General features: G+C 40.4%; 1 protein-coding gene across 1 annotated transcript; it reads right to left on the reverse strand.

Annotated features, from left to right (window-relative positions):
* Positions 1-19,081: 19,081 nt before the first annotated feature.
* On the reverse strand, positions 19,082-20,062 carry LOC121767617. Its single transcript, XM_042163974.1, has one exon. The coding sequence runs from the start codon at positions 20,060-20,062 to the stop codon at positions 19,082-19,084; it is 981 nt and encodes a 326-aa protein (XP_042019908.1).
* Between the last annotated feature and the right edge of the window lie 3,371 nt (positions 20,063-23,433).

Genomic DNA, 23,433 nt, shown 5'->3' on the forward strand with positions numbered 1-23,433 from the left:
CGGTCGAGGCGGAGTTGATGAGAGACGTTATTTTTTCGCAATTTTAAATTCGTGCACAATTTCATGAATTGTACTCCTACTAATAGTGTATTAACCGCGACGAGCAATGAGGATGCTCTTAGGCCATCCACAATAGGAATAGACACGCAATAGCTCAGTCATAACTTAGTCAAAAACTTTTTCTGTCACATCATCAACACTAAGAATCCATATACCACATCATCAAAACAAGCAAATAGCACAGCCATAGCCTAGCCACATCACTAGCCACATCACTGATAACAATTATATAAAAATGAAATAATTAACAATCACACAATATACGGAATTTAATTTACGAGACATATACGAGAAACATTAATAATACTATTAAAATTTTAAAAAGTACAATAATTTAAAAAAGTACAATAATTTTAAAAAATTACAATAATTAAAAAAAGTACAATAATTCACTACTCGTCTCCGTCGTCGTCTCCTCCGTCGCTGTCGCCACCATCGCCTTCGCCTCCGTCGCCACCATCGCCTCCGCCTCCGTCGCCACCGTCGCCGCCTCCTCTACTCCCTCCGGTCTCCTTCCGTGCCGCCTCCAAATCCTCCTGCATGGTCAGGAGCAATGTTTGAAACAAACTCTTCTCCACGGGGTCCACCACCGCCCGCCATTCGGCCATTGTCTTGACCATCTGATTGCGCGTTTGTTGACGCGCGAAGAATTTGAGATCCGCTGTGGATTGGCCAAGGGAGGATGCCGACTGGACCTCCTGTGAACCCCCGGCTGCCCCTCTCGCCTCCCGTTGAGCCCGCTTGTGCCCAACAGGGCGAGTTCGGCGAGCGAACGAACGAGGGGTCGGGGCCGTCTCGGGGAGGTCGTGGGAACCACCGCTGCTGCCGTTGAAATCACCGGTATAGTTCAGTCGTTGCTTCTTCGGCCAGCCAGCGTCGACACCTACTCGAAACTTCTCGGAGTCGTTCAGCACAAGATAGTAGTTCCAGTAGGTGAAGTCCTTATACAACCCGGGCTGGGGGGAGGCTTTCTCCGCTATCCTCCTGCAGTCTTCCCCCGTTTGGCCACTGCTCTGCATGCGGAGGGCGTTGGCGTACAAACCAGAAAATCGGGAGACGGCAGCCCTGATTCGGTCCCACCCCTTCCGGAAATCCTCCCCGTTGCGTCGCCTCCCCTCCGGGCAAAATCTCTGGTAGGCTGCTGCTATCTTGCCCCACAAGTTGACGATCCTCTGGTTGTTAGAAACGAGAGGATCGTCGCAAACACTCACCCACGCCATGGACAACGCGGCGTTCTCCGGATCCGTCCACCTTCTCCGTACCGAGTCGTCGTCCTCACCCGGCTGCGACGACTCCCCGACCTTCTTCCCCTTGCCCTTCTTCTTTGGGGCGCCACGACCCTGCACTGCTCCCCCCGTTTGAACGGGAGTATCCGGAACTCCGAGAATATCAAACCCCAACTCCTCTAAGGAAAAAGCATCAAATTACGTGAACGGCGCATCCGTTGGGGTCGATGTGTGCGAAGAAGCAGTCGAAAAATCAAAACTGGGGCGATAGACGTCCCCCTCCCCCGGTGTCCCCTGCGTCGCCGGTACCCCCCTGTCGGGGGCTGCATCGCCGTCCCCCCCCCCCCCCCCCCCCCCCGCGGCATCATCTGCATCTTGGGCACCCACCCCCCGGCATCATCTGCATCCCGGGTGCCCACCCCGGCATCATCTGCATACCGGGTTGCATCCCTGGTACCCCCTGCCATGCCGGCATACTCTCCCCAGCTGCCATCCTGGGCATATTCCCCCCGGCTGCCATCCCGGGCATCATCCCCTGCCACGGGTACATGTTGTAGTACCCTGGCATCGGACCCCATCCACCTCCCACGGGTACCGGGGGAGTTTGAGACCCGCTCGTCACTGGAGTACCTTCGTTGGTGTTCTCCATTTCTCGGTGCTGATCTTGTACAGAAATTAAGATAGAGAGAGTACTCGTTAAAACAAGTGGTGCGAATAAAAAAAAATAAAAAATTCCACTCGGCGGTGCGCTAGGCGATACGGGCGCTGCAATAGCGCCAAGCGGATCGCCAAGCGCACCGCCTAGCGCCGCGAAACCGCCGAGCGCTCGGCGGTTTTTAATTCCGAAATCCGCTGGGCGGTTGCAATGGACTGCCTAGCGCCGGCGCTCGGCTAGGCGGTGCGCTAGGAGCCATTGCGGATGGCCTTAGTATTGAATGTGTTGTTCTGTCTAAGTGATACTATTCCTTAAGAATGTTAAAATGGAATATATTTGGGGTTTCAGTTGGCAACACGGGAAATTATCCTATCACTAATTTCCTAACGAATTATATGTTGTTGTGGAGTCAGTTCAAAACCTTGGGCAAAATGACCACATGCAATTAAGTTATAAATTACGTTTTGTCCACGTATATTAAACTGGTCACATCAACATGCAAAAGGAGAAGGATGAAATAATTGCAAAAAGACTAAAGGCTCATTTTGGTTCTTAACATATTCCAATTTATTGATTTTGATCTAAAACATTATCGTTTGAATTATTCGGTCCCTCATAAATAAAAACAGGTCACATTTTGTCTGAATTTGACGGAACCGTTAAAAGTTAACAAATAAGTGAGTTTTCTGACTGGATTTTGGAGATGGGAAATTAGGGTTTTGGAAAACTGGATTAGCAATTTATTATTAGAATTTTAAAATCATTGGGAATATAATAATTTAGAAAATAGATTAATAAATAAAATAAAATAGAAAATTAAAAAACATGAACATAGATTAATTCTTAAATGATTTGATATTATTTGTTTTAATTAGACCCCCTCCACTCGGCAACCCCACCACCGCTGCCGCCGCCGCCGCATCCAACCCCCCAAATGCCAGCGCCGCCCCAGCGCCCGCCTCGGCGAGATCGGCGGCGACCCACCCTACGACGCCCCCCTCCCCGCCCCACCAAAACCTCCACCTGGCGCTTCCACAAAGACCCATCCCTCGCCGCCAAAACCTCCAAGACCCGACCTTTAACCAACCTCGTCAACGGTGTTGCCGCTGCCGCCGATGACAATTTCCACGATTCGCTCCAAATCACCGAGAATTTTGCCGATTTCGGTCACTGCAAGCCCAAAGTGAAGAAGCCCACGAAAGGAGCACGCACCAATTGGAACAAATTCGACCCCTCTGCCGCCCACAATGGCGGCAGAATCAGAATTGAGAGCACGAGCTTCCTTCCCGAAGAGAACGATAACAACAATGACGAGTTTCGAGAGTTCGAGGGGGAGGGTTCGGAAAGCCCTAATTTGAAAGACCAGCAGCAGAGCCCGATCAATTCCTCGGAGAATGGGTTCCCTAAGGACGGAATGCGCTCAGCCAATTTTGAAATTGGAGAGGTTTAAGGATGGGGAGGAGGGGAGGCTGTCATGGTATAGCTTAGCGACGAAGCTGCCGTCGCCGTAGGCGTAGTATGAGGGGCAGGAAACTCGTGGCAAGTGCTCATTTTGATGGTTTTGAGAGGGAAACTAGTGATAGCGCAAAGATGGGAAAAGGGGAAGGAAGAGTATGCGGTGGAGCAGAATGGGGAGTTGCAGGGAAGGGTGTGGCGCCACCATAGCTGTTGGAGAGGAAGCCGCCGAAGTAGTGGTTCAAACCGAAAAGAAGAAGAAAGAGTAATTTAGATTGTAGAATGTTTTTGGTGAAATGTGGAAGAAGACACGTTCTTTTGATTAATTTTTTAAGAAATATTGAAATTCTAATTCATTTGGGGTTATTATATTAATTGGAGTTATTATAGTAATTTGGGTTCACTTATTTGCATTGACCGTTAACTTTTAACGGTTCCGTTAAATTCGAACCAAATGTGACCTGTTTTTATTTGTGAGGGACCGAATAATTTAAAAGATAATGTTTTGGACCGAAATCAATAAATCGCAATATGTTAATGACCAAAATGAGCATTTAGTCTTGCAAAAATATCAAACTTTGCGATTTATTTGGCAATTTTCTCAAATGTTAAAAGGGAGTACTGATGGGCTGGACTGGGGTCAGATTATTGCACCGAGGTGGGTCGAGTTCTTGCTAAGTGACATTCGGCCTAAATTACTTAACTAGTTGGGTTGAGAATTTATTGTTCGAACTAGTATTAATTTTTTGTTGGGCTTAGTTTCAATTAAATTGTTGGACTCTTTTAATCAATAGTTTGGATTCAAATAATTCCAAGTAATTAAATCTCTCCATTTAACTAACATTCAATTAATTAAATCGTTCAATTTTTAATTAAATCTCAAGTAATTAATTAAATCGTTCAATTTTTAATTAAATCTAAAGTAATTATTTAAATCGTCCTAATTTAATTAGTTTCAAGTAATTAAATCTCTAAATTGAATTAATCTCAAGGTGATTAAATCTCTCAATATAATTTATTTAAGTTCTAAGTAATTAAATATACCTATTCAATTAGCCATAAAGTAATTATAACTCCAAATTTAGTTAAACTCAAGTAATTAATTCTTATGATTGAATAGTACAAAGTCAGAAATCTGTCAAGTGAAACCCATAATTATGCATTAGCATAGTTACATGGAGTATCATTTTGGGCCAAAGTTATTTTAATCTAAGTAAGCTTGATTCTCACATATCTTTTGTAAGGCCGGATGAGAGACAAAAGCTAAAGACGACCTGGAAATTAGATCTGAAGACAGGAAGCACACCATGTGGGCTCTATATCTAACACGTTAAGTGAGGATACATGTAAAATGATTGAAAAAAACATTCACTTCAATTTTCTTTAAAAGTTGCACATAATATAATCTACTACTCCCTTCGTCCCGCTTTAGCAGTCCCAATTACTTTTGAGCACTCATTTTGTAAAAATAATACTCCTTCCATCCCAGATAATTTGTCTCATTTTTTTCATTTCGGTCCGTCCCACATAGTTTGTTCCATTTCACTTTTTACCATTTTTGGTAGTGGACCCCATATTCCACTAACTCATTCCTACTCACATTTTATTACTCCCTCCGTCCCGTGCTACTCGCACGTTTGCTTTTCGGCTCGTCACAAAGTCCTTACACTATTTATAATTTAAGTTAGAATTAATGCATTTAATTAATATGTTAGTTTAAGTTAAGAGCTCTTTTATTAAGTGATGTCTCGTTACACCTAAAATTCTTTTTTAATTACACAAAAAAATCAATCCCAAATTTACGGCCTAAAATGAAAAGTGCGAGTAGCATGGGACGGAGGGAGTATAAAACTAGTATTAACACCCGTGCTATGCACGGTCAGGTGATTTTAATTAATGAATACAAATTTTAAATAATTCAACAGAAATAATAACTAATATCGTTACGTACACTTTTGCAAAAAAAATGCATTTCTCTTATCCTACTCTAAGTGAAGCATTTCCTATTCGGCACATAATTTTATACTATATTTTTATTTTATTAATTAAGTGGAGAATAAATAAAATAAGATGACAAAATGGAAATAATGATATTTTCATCTCAGAAAATGTTTTAATTAGAATAAACATATTAAAAAGATAAATGTGTGCTTATAGTGGGATAAAGAGAGTTTATAGTAATATTACACTTTATTACATATATATAGAAAATGTATCAAGAATTTAAGCATATACGCGGTAATGCTAACAAAATAATTCATACTTTTTAGTCCGTCTCTGAAAAAATGTGAACTTTCTAAATTCGGAAACTTTTTTTTCTTAAAATTATGTATTATTTTTACGTGAATACAACAAATAAAAAATTGAGTATTATTTATTCATGACATAGGATCCAGACTAATTTATATAATGACATAGATGAGGTGGAGTACTATTAATATATTGTTTAATAAATCCTCTCAATGTTTAAAAACATTTCATTCTAAACACAATTACACCTATACATTTATAAAACCATCACCATGAACCAAAAAATAGTTACACATATAAACGTAAGTTGCGTAACATAACAAATTAATATTAAAAAAACTACTAATACAAATTAATTTTGATACATTTATAAATTTAGGATCCGTTAGCTTTAATGATTATTAAGAAACTTATTTAAATAGGAGTATTGAATTTGGGCCCATCTCTAAATTCAGCCCACTCCCAAAGTTAAGCCCACTCGAATCTCAGCCTTACCACCTGCATTCCGGCGAGCTAGGCACCAACCGCCACCAAATCGAACAGAAATTCCAAAATCCCTAAATTATGAAAACCGTCACCGGACACCAGATATTGGTGTTTCCTACTACAACATATCAAACTGAATTTTATAAACATCCAAAATCCATCTTCCTATCTGATTTGACGTCGATTCTCCGATTTAGTTTGCCGCCGCGATGGAAGGAGGAAGTCAGCAATTGAGCATATATTTCGGTTGCTGCGAGCGGCAGATGCAACCCAACATTGTAGCTGATAAAATCTATCCCTCTTTACAATCCATCTCCAATTTTCATCATCTAGTGTTCCAGCCTTCCAGGTATGCTTAAATTACCCAATTTTCATCATTCAGTGTTCCAGCCTTCCCTCTAGATATGCATGACCATAAATTAAATGCAGATGATGGAATTGAGCAATAAATTTGAATTTGTGCGGTGGAATATTGGAAATGAAGTGTTGAATGTTGAAAAAAAACTTAGTCGACATTGTAAATGCACAAAGTCACATACTTCAAATATTATTCGAATTTAGAATACAATGAGGTGTTTCAACACCTTCTGAAACCCTTATACGCATGAAACTAAATAACTATGTGAGACTTCTTCATTTATTATAGTTTCTTCTTTTTGATGATTTACTGTCCAGGATATGCTAAAAAAACTGTGCCACATTCAACATCTTAAGAATAGCCAGCTCTCCAGCAAGCTCCATTCTTTAGAACTTTTATAATAAAACTACTGTTGTACTCCATCTCATCTAATCGATGTATTACACTTCACAAATGCAAGACACAATTGTGAAGTTCATTTGGAAGAGGAAGCTTTGAAAGGAGGATGAAGATGAATCTATTATAAGAAGACGAAGATACTATAAAACACCATAATAAGATAACTGAAATAAGAAAATAAATATAACTGTAAGTAAAAGAAAATTCAAAATGGAAGATGACTTTCGGATACTTAGAACTGATATTTATAACCAAAAAATGTTTTGAGTCTAAAACTTCTTTGATAAGCCAATATTTTACATTTTAATTTACAGTGGTATTTAAACTGCAGGACTCGTTACTCAAGGATGGCTTATTAACTTCTTGCATTCTACTGACCAAACTTGCACGAATTTAAAGGAGCCATATTTTATTTATCAGATCTTTTTCGTTTTAAGAACACATGCGGGAAGAGTAATTGTTTTCTTTCCCTACCTGGTCTAGGTGCCAACAAAAGAGCAAGTGGATTCATTATCCAAGGAAGTAAGAAATCGTGCTGCTGTCCCAGGTCATCCCAACTCTCAAATTAGTTTTTAGTTAGGTACCATATTATAAGAAACAATTATGGTTTCATCAATCAACATTTAGATTAATCTCCTTTTGTGCAGGTTATAAAGTGTTTACAAAAGGAATAAAGAAGAGAGCTTGGTCTTAAACATTGCATCATAAAGACATAGGCAAAGGTACGTTTTATACTCAACATCAAGATATGGATGAACATAGAATGATACAAAAACTATGCATTGCTTGCTGACTAAAATAGAACTGATTAAAACTAAGATATGGGTTGCAAGGAAGAAAGCTAAATATGAAATAAATAGAAATAAAGAACTGTATAACAGTAAAACATAAATAAATAATTCAAATTGAGAATATAGAGCCTGCATTGTTATAAAAGATATTAATGACTGAAAAAACAATAAGGATTCAAATATAGAGAAAAGCGTCTGAATCTGATTTCTGAATGGAGAGAAGAAGCATGGAAAGAACAGAACTACCTAAAAATTGAGTTGATAACTATCACTTGGGATATATTGATGAGTGGTTGTTGCTGTGTGAATGTTGCTAAACTTTTATTTCAGATTTAATCACTTTCCATGCTAATAATTGAATAATTATTTACAAAAATAATGTGGATTAGGCAATACAACCACACATTTGAATATATGTATTTATTTATGTGTTTAATAATTACTCCTATAAATGTATACACGTTGTAAGACACACAACCATATGTAATTTTATTAGATATTAACAATGTGATATTTATTTTCAGGTATAAAGTGATGAAAAAAAAGAAACTTAATAAATGTCAGCTTTGGAAACAGGATAGGCTTCTTGTTTGTTGTGTATTCACGGTCACACATGATACAAAAGGATTTAAAAATGATGAAACTCAATAAATGCAGCTTTGGAACCATGGAAGATTTTTGTGTATTGTGTATTCAGTGTCACACGGGAACACTCCATTGAGGGACTATATCGATTCTATTTATTTTTAGAGTGATGCTAAATGGCCATATTATGACCATCCATACAGGGATAATTTAGTAAATTTAAGTGTATATTAATAATTAAAATATTAGTTATAGTTAGTGGATAACTTAAAATTACTTATATATCCTTTGCCTTATTTTGGTTATTAATTCTCAACTCAAGTTTTCAGACGAGAGGGAATTTGTATATTTCAAAATTTGAAATAAAGTTACACTAATAACTACTCGTATTTAATAGTAGCCTCTAATTGGAATTTGAATCAAAGCAGGCAATGATTAATTGAGTTCTTTTTAAAAGCCCATATAGTCTGAAAGTTTATTATAATATATTTAGTGAAATTTATTCCATGAAAGTAAGCTTTCGTGTACAAAAGCATCACTAAGCACAATACTATCATTTTAATTTTGACAGTATTTTCTCCTCTTAATAAATTTTTGTAATACTATCCATAAATACTAATGAAATTAAATTATAGAATTACAAAATTTTGTATTAATTCAATATATATATAATTATGGTACAAAAGTATATTAACAAATAACAAACCCCAACAAAAGAAAATCGTTCATAATGAAAATGATAAACTAACACAATAGAAAATAAAATTAATATTCTAAGTTTTTATTTTTTAAATTAATTGTCACGACCGCAGTTAGCTAAGGATAGCATAACCCGGGAAACCGTGACTAAGGATGGATTATAAGAAGCGGGGATAGAAGTTAGGGGAAATTAAAGCCAAAGTAGAACGAGACACACAAAGATGAAGTCAAGCAGGGAAAATACTTATAACAAAATACACTCGATTATACAGAATCGAGTGACTGTTCATACAACTCCTGTTTATCAGAGTCAAAAGTAAAATAGGCATTTCCTTTTAACCGGCATAGCGGAAACAAAAGAACGCGGTCCATGTGTGGAGACATGAACCTCCGAGAGTTTTATTCATAGTTAGCTACTAGCTTGCTCTCCACAGCACTCGTCCCTCCCCCTTTCCACGACTCAACCTGCACATTTAGAAATATATGCATGGTTGAGTACAAAAGTACTCAGTGAACACATTGCCGAAAATTACACATATACATTTGAAAATATTGTTAAGCCATCATCACAGTAATACTCGGGGTTTTATTGAAAAGACCCGAGCTTACTAAAAAAAATATTCACATTGGGCCCTTTTTCCTGTACTTAGCCATATCTGATCACATTGTGCCGTCGAGATGGTGTTCTCGCACGGTCACCTACTCTGCCCATCATGTCAGAGGTATCCTTGTGCCGGGAAAGTGGCCACCTTCCTCGGTCACCTGCTCTGCCCAACATGACAGAGGTAGCTTGTGTACACTAGTCCGAGCGGGGACACCACCCTCACTGGGACCCGAATTCGACTTATATCATCATTCATAAATCCTTTGGCCTTAGCCAAACAGATAGGCATCATACACAAAACATTTATGGCAAGACAACATCTTTAAAAATCACGAACATGTGTTCGTGTTTTCATATAATACGATTTGTATTTTTAGTATAAGAAAGCTCACCTTGATCGTTTAGTTTCCTTAATTTGAATCTTTCGCTCCGACTTTACTTGCGGAGGTAACCTTTTGAAAATATCACAATAGGAAAGAAAAAAAAATACTAATTTAGTTTTAAACTAATCTAATTAAATGAGAAATAAAATCTCAAGGTTTAACTTTATTATTAAAGTTATTATTATTATTATTATTATTATTATTATTATTATTATTAGAAAATTTCCAAATCTTGCATTATTTACTACCACTTCGTTTGCTAGTTAGGTTCCAACCAAAATTGGTATTCTATACTTTACTAACTATTCCTAAATAAATAAAACAATTTGGGCCACAACTATTTATTTTAGCTTCCTTAACCATTTTATTCTTAGGTCCAAAATAATTAAATTCGGAATGGGCCTCACATTTATTATGCATTGTAGCTTCAAAATATTTAGAAGGAAATGGGCTCAAATTATTATTTTCTAATTCTCTCATCTTCTTAGCCCAATACATGCAGCCCAATCCCTAAAAACTCTAGCCCAAAGGAAAAAAAACTAACCCTACATAACACTAAGTCATCATCTTCTCCATCATTTCACAAAAATGCACCGCCTCTTTCTCTCCTCCCTCTCGACGCCGCCGATCCGCCGCCGTCGCTCCGGCGGCGGCCCTCTCTCCCTCTCTTCTCTCCATCTCTCCCTCTTCCCTCTTCCTCACGCCGCCGCCGCCCCCCTCTTTCTCTCCAGATTCACCACCGCCGCCACTGTGCATGCACAGGCGACGGCTTACTCGTCCTCTTCCCGGAGTCCGGCCGTAGCAGCAGCGGTCTCTCTCTCCCTCGGTCGGTCTCTATCTCAGTTCACCGCACCGCCGTCGTCACCGAGAAACTCCCGGAAGGTAATGTTAAATTTCTTCTCTTTTATTTTTATTTTATTTTATTTTCTATAAAGATTTTGTCTTTTATTTATGTTTTGTGTTTTAGCTTTGTAGATGTGGCAAGATTTTGAACTTATAGAAAGTCATAAGGGTGTGGGGCTGCCCTCGTCGTCTCCGGGCTGCCGAGCTTGCTGCCTGAATCCGGCTGATTCGTCTCCTAAGATAAGTATTTCTAGCTACCCTATGTTATTTCTATCATTCAAAAGTTTGGGGAAAGAATTTGGTTTTGGCATGCTACTTGTAAGTGTTGGGTGAATTTTGGAGTCCCTAATGTAATATGTGGAAATAGTGGTTACCTAGCATGTTTCCATTTTCATTCCTACTATAATCTGATGTATATGCATAAAAATGAAAGAAGATTTGGGGTTACCTTTTTATGTGGGGGCGAGGTGGTGTTGGATTGGGGACTTGATTCTACAAGTGTGTGCAAATCTTCCTCCTTAGACTCTGTCCGATATGGAATTTGAGTGGGCAGAGGAAATAGTATGTGGGGTGTGTGAAGGAATTATGTGGGGTTTGTGAAGGGGTGATTAGGATATATGATGGTGATGTTTTATGGTGAAGGAAAGTGAGTAAATATAATGATCTATAAAAGATGGCAAACGTAACCTGCAATTATTCTTGGAGAGAATGTTCACCATATGTGTCAGAGGATGAGGATTTTTTTTCCATACTTCATTAATGCCTTCATAAATGCTGCATTTATTATTTCTACTACTCATCAAGTAGCATTAAATGCATTGTCATGACAAAGTCCTTCTCGGATAAGCTAAAAAAAATATATATATATATTAATTAATTAAATTTTTTTTATTGGTATTTGCTTACTTAATCATTTAATTTGGTGTAGGTACAATCGGCTCAAGTTCGTGGCTGTCCGCGTTGAAGTACCCGATTTTTTGTAGGATGTATAAAATTAAAGTTTGTTGGACTTTTATCGGATGTATCCGATATTATTAAAATTTGATTTTTGGGATCTTATTTATTTATTTAAAATTATTACATTCTTATAGGTGTAATATATCTATATTTTCTATTCACTTGTCTAACATTAAAACAACAACGACAATTTATCGTGGCTTGGATTTAATCGCATAAAAGTTACTTATATAAGTAATCAAGCTAATAATATTGTTTCTAATAATATCGGCTTAGCGGGTCGTTACATACTACCCCTCTTAAAAGAAATTTCGTCCCGAAATTTAGGATGTGTTTAAAGAAAAAGCTCGGGACATTTCTCCTTCATTTTCTCTTCTAGCTCCCATGTTGCTTCTTCCTGTCCGTGGTTTTTCCACAAAACCTTCACTGTAGTAATCGACTTGTTCCGAAGTTGTTGCATCTTCCGGTCTAGTATTTCTATCGGCTTTTCTTCGTACCTCAGGTCAGGTTCTAAAGCGATTTCCTCATGACGAATCACATGTTTCGGGTCGAACACGTACCTCCGAAGTTGGGAGACGTGGAATACGTTGTGCACATTACAAAAATTGGGTGGTAATGCCAAACGATATGCTACCGGGCCCACTTCTTCCAGAATTTCATAGGGTCCAATAAATCGTGGTTTCAGCTTTCCTCTGAGTCCAAATCTGGTTATTCCTTTGGAAGGAGATACTTTCAAAAAGACTTTCTCTCCGATGTTAAATTTCAATTCCGTTCGACGCTCATCGGCGTAGGATTTTTGCCGGTCTTGGGCTTCCTTGATTCGACTCCAGATCTGCCTCACGATTTCGATCATCTCCGCCACGGATTCTGGTCCTAATACTTTCCTCTCCCCCACTTCATCCCAATAGAGTGGAGACCGACATTTTCTTCCATATAGCGCCTCGTAAGGTGCCATGTCGATGGTGGCTTGATAGCTATTATTATAGGCAAACTCTACCAGGTGCAAGATGGATTCTGTAACATCCCAAACTTTTGTGACTTCTTTTCATGTAATTGGAATTTTGGGGAATTCTGAAACGTTTGATTCTGTGTGATTAAGTGCTTTGTGTGAAAAAAATTGACGTGGTTATTGTGGAATGACGAGCTTGGGATTTATGTTATTCCAATGTGGGGAAATAATTAATAGGATCATGCATTTATTCTTTCTCAAGTCAATTCATTGAAAAATTCGGCCCTCCCAAATTATTGAAATAGTACTTCTTATTGTGGATTTAATTAATTGTTTTGGGACATTATTCCAAATTAAATCCAAACCAATGGACCTTAAATTACACTACATGAAATTCGAACTCCATCCTTTTATCCTTGGGAGTTTCGAAAATCTCCAATAGGAGACTGGATTATTTTTCATTTGATTTAATTGGTGCTTTATTGACTCTCTTCTTTTAAATTAAATCCAATTAAATCACGCCACATATTATTTCTTCACCCAAAATAAATAGAGAGTTGGAACATTTCCTTGGCTATTTTAGCCTAATAATTTTCGGCTCCTCCAATAAAATATGGAGGATATTTTATTTGTTCCTATTTTGTGGAACCCCCTTTTATTCAAATAAATTCCCATGTCTAATTAATTGGGGATGTGAATATTTTTCTTCTATTTTTCCTCCATATCACACGCCCCTTTGCATTATTTTTCCTTGTGGGAATTTAATTAATTGTTGCCTATTTTATGGGAGCCTTTTTCCTATAAAGAAATTACTTAATTTAAATCCTATTTTGGTTTAATTGGGGATTTAAATAATTTCCTTGTACAATTTCTCCTTAAATTTTCGGCCCCCTCATATTATTTCCTACTTGGAGATTTAATTTAATTGTTCCCTTGTATTCATTATTTTTATTTCCTAAATTATGAATATATTCTCTCCAAGTAAATATTGCTATATTTCCTTGTAATTAAATCAGCAAATTTTGGAATTAATCCCCTCAAAATACACGCCTACCTTGTGATCTAATTGTGGGATTTTTTTAATTTATTCCTCCCTTAATTTAATTATTACTTGGGTGTGAATTAAACCTAGTACATAAAATAGAATAAATCATAACCCTAGCCACTATTTTCACACGCCTCCCTCTCCCTCATTCTCTCCTCACACGTTTTCCCTCTCCTCTCCACTCTCCCATCTCCAAAAATCTTCCATTCAAGCTTATTCTTGCATCCATTGAAAGTACCTTCGAGAGTTTCCGACGGATCGCTTCGTTCTTCTCTTCTACCGTTTGGTTTTTGTAAAGGAAGGTATAATTGCACACTTTTTCTTCTCCTTCTCTTTTGAACCATGTTTTGAGTCCTACATGCATGTAGAGAGTGTAGGTTTGATAGATCGCAAGTTTTAACGGGAGGGAAATTGTGTGTTCGTAAGAACTTGTTTGATTTTTACGTTGTTGATTGGAATCATGTGTATTGGATCGAAATATTTGTGAATAATATGAGGTTGTATGCAAATATGTGTATGAAGAATGTGTAAGCATGATTATGTGTTTTCGAGCATGAAAAATCGGTGGTTGTGTTGTGGAAGTTTAAAAACCCTAATCCCGAATTTGAACCAGAAATCTGTGATGCACGACCAGTGACCTATGATCTGTATTCGACCCATCAAACGAACGTATTTTGCTATGAAATTTTTACTGAGTAAACTTCAAGGTGTTTTCTGTGTCTCGTGTAAATTTCAGTCTGTTTTATCGAAAAATGAATTTTTAATAAATATTTGAAGTTGACTGCGCAAATCTGCCAGAAACGTGAGTTCTCGCCATGAATGTTTTGTTTTCTGTTTGACTGACCAAATGACCTCCGATTGATGTGATTCTTGAACTATATGAAAATGTGAAGTGTCTTCTGAGTTGTGTTAAATTATCAGCCGTTTTGGGCATCGGATGAATTTATGGTGAATTTTTCAAATGAACTGCGCAATACTGTCGGAAATTGTATGCTACGACCAGAGAGTTCAATATGTGACATGACTGACTAAATGACGTGATTTCGGTGTGAAAATTTTCATGTATGAACTTGAATGTGTATTCTGTATTGTGACCAAAATTTAGCTTCTTTTGAGGTCGGGTGAATTTATAGTGATTTTTACAAAACGGTCGCGCAGTTCTGCCAGTTTTCTGCCTTGTTAAAATATCTCTTATTTTCAAGTCTAAAAGTATTGTATGATGCATGTATGTCCAAGGAACATGTCTAAATGATGTGATCACGTGTGATAAATCGAAATGCGTTACGATGTGTTCTCCCATCTTTGTGCGTATGTTGGGTCGGGGATTTGAGAAAAACGACGAGAGAATCGATAGGACATGCATAGTAATATGTTGTTGGGGGAAACTAATTGTGTTGTCTTTGACGAGGGTGTTGTGTAGTCGTGAACTTGAGGATCGAGAGTTGCTAAGTGGGTTGTGAATTGCTAAGAGAACGAGGTGGGCTTTCTTTTCAAACCTCTTTACTTTTCCGAAAAATATTATGTGGAGATATAAGGGTGGTTTAACTGTTATGTCATACCATGTTGTTTTTGTATGAGATTGTGTGCCTGATGCCTAGTTCGTATGAGTTTACTCCGTTAGGCTATATGGCTGTGTTGTGAAACGAATTCAGGTCCGAGTAGGGCCGTAAACCCTATCAGGCTGTGTACACTGGTGGGATCGTGAGCCGTCCTTGCAAGTCGGCCGGTCTCGTGGGCGAATAGTGTGGCCACACTTTCGTCGCACTGTGGTTGTGATTGTTGGATTGATGTGAAAAGTGGGGAGATAAATTGTCTGGCCAGACTTGAATATTTTGTGTTTCTCGTGATATTTTCTTACTACATAAAACTCGAGATCACTGGTATGGATGACATAACTTATTAAATGTTTTCGGCATGAGCCCCTTGAGTACAACAAGTACTCAGCCCTGCATATTATTTTCTTATGTGCAGGTTGAGCGGGATGTTGCGGTGGATGTTGAACTGGCTTAAGTACTTAGGATGCGTTGTGTCTTCATACATAGGCGTTATCCTTGACTCTCTTTAAACCTTTTCTTTCCGCTGCTATAATTTGAACTATGACTCAAGACTTAATCTTTCCTTTATGTTTTATATTTGAACATGTATGGTGGTGATGAGTTTTAAACAAGTGTTTACGTTGTCTTTTGAGAACTTTATTCTTCGAGATTTAAGTTAAGTGTTTGTTCTACTTTTATTATTGGTTGTTGTATTTCTTAAGTCTAATTTTTCCCGTTGTCCTTTTTAAAAGTATTTTACCTTATGTCTTTTCAAAAAAAAAATTATAACCTTAAACTCTTTAAACTAAGTTGTTTTTCTTCTTTTAAGTTAATCAAGTTGTTCTTTTTTAAATTGTTATCCATGCATGTCGGTCACGATCGCCGCGTTGTGGTACCCCTTGTATGGGCGGTCGTTACAGATTCCCAGCTTTTTCCTCTATCGAGTACAACGGCCCTTAACATATCTTCCAGGGTTTGAATTGTCCTTTCGGATTGCCCGTCAGTCTGGGGGTGGAATGCGGTGCTGAAGTTTAATCTCGTACCCAATTCTCTTTGCATGCTTTGCCAGAATCTGGATGTAAACTTCGAGTCTCGGTCTGACGTGATTGTCACAGGTACTCCATGCAGACGCACGATTTCCCGTACATATAACTGTGCTAGTTTCTCAGATCCATACGTGATTGGAATAGGGACAAAATGAGCACTTTTCGTGAGTCGATCAACAATTACCCAAATGGCAGTATTTCCACGCTTGGATCTGGGCAGGCCTGTCACGAAATCCATGGCGATGTGTTCCCATTTCCACTCGGGAATTTCCAAGGGTTGTAATTTCTCGTAAGGTCGTTGGTGCAATGCCTTGACTCGCTGGCAAGTTAAACATCTCTCGACAAACATTGCGATGCTTCTTTTCATGCCGTCCCACCAAAATTTTCTTTTTAGATCCTGGTACATTTTTGTACTTCTCGGATGGGCGGTATACGGAGTGTCGTGTGCCTCGATCAATATTTCGTTCCTAAGGTCCGGGTTGGCTGGTACACACAGTCTTCCTTCAAAAGTGAGGGCATTGTCTGCCTCTTCCCTATAATTGCTTTGCTCACCGGTTCGCACTTTCATTCGTATTTTCTCCAGAGCTTCGTCGTGTCTTTGGGCATCGACTATTCGTTTTCTCAGGTCGGGCTGCAGTACCAAAGTTGCGATTTTAGCTTCCACCGTTTCCGGTGCTTGTATTATTTCTACACTCATCTTGGCGAATTCTTGTACCAGTATTCCCTCCCGGGTGGCTAGACAAGCTAGTTGTTGAGACTTTCGACTCAGTGCGTCAGCTACCACACTTGCTTTGCCCGGATGGTAGTTTATGCTGCAATCGTAATCCTTCACCAGCTCGAGCCATCTCCTCTGCCGCATGTTTAGATCCTTTTGTTCGAAGAAGTACTTTAGACTTTTGTGGTCAGTGAAAATCTCACACTTAACCCCATATAGGTGGTGTCTCCAAATTTTCAGTGCATGCACTACGGCTGCTAATTCCAGATCGTGGGTGGGGTAGTTCAGTTCGTGGGGTCGGAGTTGTCTCGACGCGTAAGCTATCACCTTCCCGTTCTGCATTAGGACACACCCGAGTCCATTTTTCGAAGCATCTGTGTAGACCACGTAATTTGATCCTGGTTCCGGCACGGCTAACACGGGGGCGGTGGTTAGTTTCTCTTTTAGCAGTTGGAAGCTAGCTTCGCATTCAGGGGTCCACACGAACTTGATGCCCTTTTTGAGTTGTTGGGTCATTGGCCTGGCAATCTTTGAGAACCCTTCGATGAATCTTCTGTAGTAGCCAGCCAGTCCTAGAAAACTCCGAATTTTGTTCGGGCTGGTTGGTGATTTCCAGTTTTGCACGGCCTCTACCTTCACTGGATCTACCCGAATTCCTTCTGCTGTTACTATGTGTCCAAGAAAATTAACCTCATTGAGCCAGAATTCGCACTTGCTGAATTTAGCATAGAGTCTCTCGGTCCTTAATGTTTCGAGGGTAGTTCTTAGATGCTCAGCGTGTTCCGATCTATTCTTCGAGTAGATGAGGACGTCGTGTATGAAGACCAGGACGAATTTGTCGAGATATGGGTGGAAAATGTGATTCATCAAATCCATGAACACCGCAGGGGCATTGGTCAATCCAAAAGGCATTACTACGAACTCATAGTGACCGTACCTGGTGCGAAAAGCTGTCTTGGGTACATCTTCAGACCGGATCTTCAATTGATGGTACCCGGACCTTAAGTCAATCTTAGAAAATATACTGGCCCCCTTAAGTTGGTCAAATAAATCATCTATCCTTGGCAAAGGGTATTTATTCTTGAGTGTCACATTGTTCAATTCTCGGTAGTCTATGCACATCCTCAACGTCCCATCCTTCTTCTTGACGAAAAGTACAGGAGCTCCCCATGGAGACACACTGGGTCTGATAAAACCCAGGTCTAAAAGTTCTTGTAGTTGTAACTTGAGTTCTCCCAGTTCCTTTGGGGCCATTCGGTATGGCGCTTTTGAGATTGGCGCGGCTCCTGGTTCTAAATCAATGGTGAATTCCAGTTGTCTGTCTGAGGGTAGTCCGGGTAGTGTGTCAGGAAACACGTCTGGAAATTCACTTACAATCTCCACATCCTCAATCTTCCTTTCTTCCTTCTGTTCTTCACTTAAGTAGACGAGGTAGGCGGGACATCCTTTTCTCACAAGTGTAGTTGCTTGTAGGGCCGAAATTATGGATTTGCGCTTGTTCATAGTGATTCCATGGAATTCAACTTGCCCTTTTTCTGGAGTTTGAAAAGAAATTTGTCTTTCACTGCACCTGATGGTGGCGTGGTTCTTGGCCAACCATTCCATCCCTAGTATAATATCAACATTTTCCATTTTCATGACCCCCAAGTTATTAGCAATAACCTTACGTTCTCCGAGCGTGATTTCTAGGTTCGAGCACTTTTGTGTGATTTCTATAACTCCTCCTACCGGCGAGGACACCGTTACTCTAGGTTCGGCTGGTTCTGGTGTGAGTTCTAAAGTGCTTACACACGAGGTTGATATGAAGGAGTGCGAAGCACCAGTATCAAACAATAGGACAATAGGTACGTTCAGTAGGGTGCCCATACCTGCCAGATTCCCATGGTTGTTGTTCTGCTGGTTTCGTCCCAATGCATATGCCCTAGCTTGTGTTGAGAGGCTCGGTCATTGTGGATGCGGGGCCTGGTGGTCCTGGGTGTCTGCCTGTAGAGCTCGCAGTTGTTGACGTTGTGCTGGCTGGTTAGTTGGTGCACTCCTTCTCTAGGGTCCATTTTGACAGTTTCTGGCGATATGGCCATACTTTCCACAAGTATAACAAGTCATTTCTCCGGCCCTGCAGATTCCGCTGTGGGGCTTGTTACATTTGGGACAAAGATTGGGCCTTGGTTGAGTGATTCCTGTCGGTTTAAAGGTAGGCTGCCTTGCAAAGTTTTGTGGGCGGGGTGGTCCATGCCATGGCTTCTTTTGTCCCCACTGGTTCTGGTTTCCTTCCCACTTCTTTTTGTCCCTTGGGGTTTGGGACGAGGTCTGCAGTGACATATTTGTAGGGTTGGGTGCAGGTCTTTCTTTAGGCAATGCAGCTTCAATGTCTAAGGCCAGTTTTAGAGCTTCGGAATATGGTAGTCCGCCACGGCTAGCCAATGCTACTCTTATTTCGTGCCTCAAGCCAGTACAAAATTTCTCGGACATCTTTTCATCCGTATCCACTTGATCAGCTCCGTACCTGGAGAGGTCTAAGAAAGTGCGATCATATTCTGTCACTGACATTCGTCCCTGTTTCAAGTTGTAGAACTCTATTTCTTTCTGCTTTTTATAGCTCTTGGGGATGTATTTGTCGTAGATTCCTGTCTTGAACTGATCCCAAGTTAGGTCCTCTAGCAGCTGCGGGGTCATTATCTTTTTGTGGGCCTCCCACCAATAATCTGCTGACCCTGTCAGTTGGAGTGAGGCACAAATCAAGCGCTCATCGTCTGTGCATTGCAGTAAGTCAAACAGGCGCTCTAGCGCACGTATCCACGATTCCGCTTCAGCGGGGTCGCCCTTTCCGTCAAATGTTGGCGGCTTCTTTTTCAGAAAGGTGTTAACGACAGTTCTATCCACTGTCGGGGCAGGTGGGGGTGAAGGTGATTGAGGTGGAGATGGTGGCGGAGGGTTTACGCGTTGTCCCTCGGGTTCGGGGTTCGGCCCTCTACCACGTCCTCTTCCCCTTCCTCGGGGTCGTCCGGCTATCCTTGGCGCCATTTTCTATTGATAAAACATTTTGTTATAAGTTACTATTGTTGGAAAGATTTTAAAGATTAGGAGAGTAGAAAACTTCAATTTATTTAAACAATCATTATCAGATTCAGCAAAAGACAGAAAGTAAAACATATATGTATTCATATAAAAGTTTATGTACAGGGAAAAAAATATGCCTCCACCGAGGACTTTCGTACAACCATTCTTGGTGTCGCAAAAATATCACATCTGTTACTCAAAATATGTCAAAATATGTTAGTCAAAATAGATGTTAGTCAAAATATACAAAGCTGACATTCCTATATAGTCAACGATCAGGCTGGTGTCTCAGTGGCACTCGCACCGGTCCCCGGGTCCTCCTCACCTTCCTCTGGCTCCTCCTCGTCCGAACTCTCATCAAGGAGAATAGCTGACTCAATAGTGCTACCCGAAGAATGTGGTCCACGGGTCACAGCTCCCCAATGGCGTATAGCCCATGCAACGAGTCCACGCTCTAGTGATATAGGCTCGTGGCGACTCGGAATAGTACGACTCGTCGCTCCTGGCAGTGCGTCGGGAGATGCCTCAGAGGGAATGGGCAGTGGCTGTAGGCGACTGGTGCCTACTATGATCTTCTGCCCAACTGACTCATCCTCGTCTGAAAGAGTGGCGGGGGCCTTGCCCCTCATACGCCTCTCGGCTGCTGCAGCTCGTAACTCTCTCGCCTTGGTGTTTGCCGACCCTACTCCCTCTAGGCTCGGTGTGGGGTCAAAGCTGACTAGGTAGAGATCCTCCTCATCTCCCAAAGGGGGATGAGATGGTCCAGCCTCAAACTCTCCGCGAGCCCGACGCCTCGATAGAGATGGCAGAGGTGGGAGAATCAGATCGGGCTGCGGATCTGCTGGCTGCGGGATGATCGGCTCAGGCTGAAGGTCTGCTGGTTGCGGGACTCCTAGGTCACCTACCGGGGCTAGATCACCCGGCCGCATATATGGCCTCCTCGGTGCCTGGCCATGTAGGATAAAACACGAGTGAATCTCCCCGATGAACTCGGGAAAATCACCAAGAGAGTCGAAGAAAGGGGCTACAGAAAATATATAATCACGGGATCGGTCGATGGCAAAGCCTACCCAATCCGAGGGTAGAAGCCTGATAAGTCGCTGGATCCCGTCATAGTGAGTCACTCCAAAGGGGTGCGCTCTCTCCCAGAGCCACCTAAACTGTGCTAGACATATCCCAAGATCCTCTCCTATGAGTATCACAAATGTGAGGTACTCAAGGAGAATATCCTCGACTGTAGGATAAACCATCTGCAAAAGAACCTGCATTGGTCAACCTCTCTCCCCCGTATCATGGTACATAAATATGCGTATAAAACATTAAGAAGTAAACATGATGTGATGCGAATGCTCGATCATTCCTATGAGTCGTAACCAACTATGTTATATTGGGGTACTAGGAACAGTCCCAAAAAGTCACTTCTACGTCACATCATACATTTCACTATCGCTTGGAACTACTTGTTATACCGTTTTTGGTATTGTTGCCTAGCTTAGCAAAGCGTTGGCAAATTCACGATTGATGTTCTGTCAAGGCTATGTATAAAAATTTTCAATACATAGTTCAGTAAATAGAAAATACGCACTTACTTTCAAAATATAATTACTTACCGTTGTTTTGGTTGAGCGTATTGGGGGTAGGTGCTATGAGTCTCTTTTGTTAGACGAAAAAGCCTAGTGGAACAATGCTAGACCGAAAATTATTGAAAAAGACTCTCGGGTTCAGAGCATGAAAGACGGCTCTGATACCACTCTGTCACGACCGCACTTAGCTAAGGACAGCATAACCCGGAAAACCGTGACTAAGGATGGATTATAAGAAGCGGGGATAGAATTTAGGGGAAATTAAAGCCAAAGTAGAACGAGACACACAAAGATGAAGTCAAGCAGGGAAAATACGTATAACAAAATACACTCGATTATACAGAATCGAGTGACTGTTCATACAACTCCTGTTTATCAGAGTCAAAAGTAAAATAGACATTTCCTTTTAACCGACATAGCGGAAACAAAAGAACGCGGTCCATGTGTGGAGACATGAACCTCTGAGAGTTTTATTCATAGTTAGCTACTAGCTTGCTCTCCACAGCACTCGTCCCTCCCCCTTTCCACGACTCAACCTGCACATTTAGAAATATATGCAGGGTTGAGTACAAAAGTACTCAGTGAACACATTGCCGAAAATTACACATTTACATTTGAAAATATTGTCAAGCCATCATCACAGTAATACTCGGGGTTTTATTGAAAAGACCCGAGCTTACTAAAAAAAATATTCACATTGGGCCCTTTTTCCTGTACTTAGCCATATCTGATCACATTGTGCCGTCGAGATGGTCTTCTCGCACGGTCACCTACTCTGCCCATCATGTCAGAGGTATCCTTGTGCCGGGAAGGTGGCCACCTTCCTCGGTCACCTGCTCTGCCCAACATGACAGAGGTAGCTTGTGTACACTAGTCCGAGCGGGGACACCACCCTCACTGGGACCCGAATTCGACTTATATCATCATTCATAAATCCTTTGGCCTTAGCCAAACAGATAGGCATCATACACAAAACATTTATGGCAAGACAACATCTTTAAAAATCACGAACATGTGTTCGTGTTTTCATATAATACGATTTGTATTTTTAGTATAAGAAAGCTCACCTTGATCGTTTAGTTTCCTTAATTTGAATCTTTCGCTCCGACTTTACTTGCGGAGGTAACCTTTTGAAAATATCACAATAGGAAAGAAAAAAAATACTAATTTAGTTTTAAACTAATCTAATTAAATGAGAAATAAAATCTCAAGGTTTAACTTTATTATTAAAGTTGTTATTATTATTAGAAAATTTCCAAATCTTGCATTATTTACTACCACTTCGTTTGCTAGTTAGGTTCCATCCAAAATTGGTATTCTATACTTTACTAACTATTCCTAAATAAATAAAACAATTTGGGCCACAACTATTTATTTTAGCTTCCTTAACCATTTTATTCTTAGGTCCAAAATAATTAAATTCGGAATGGGCCTCACATTTATTATGCATTGTAGCTTCAAAATATTTAGAAGGAAATGAGCTCAAATTATTATTTTCTAATTCTCTCATCTTCTTAGCCCAATACATGCAGCCCAATCCCTAAAAACTCTAGCCCAAAGGAAAAAAAACTAACCCTACATAACACTAAGTCATCATCTTCTCCATCATTTCACAAAAATGCACCGCCTCTTTCTCTCCTCCCTCTCGACGCCGCCGATCCGCTGCCCCGCCAGCGCCGTCGCTCCGGCGGCGGCCCTCTCTCCCTCTTCCTCACGCCCCCGCCCCCCTCTTTTTCTCCAGACTCGCCACCG

The sequence above is a fragment of the Salvia splendens genome, chromosome 1 (assembly GCF_004379255.2).
Source record: "Salvia splendens isolate huo1 chromosome 1, SspV2, whole genome shotgun sequence".
NCBI classification, from domain to species: domain Eukaryota; kingdom Viridiplantae; phylum Streptophyta; class Magnoliopsida; order Lamiales; family Lamiaceae; genus Salvia; species Salvia splendens.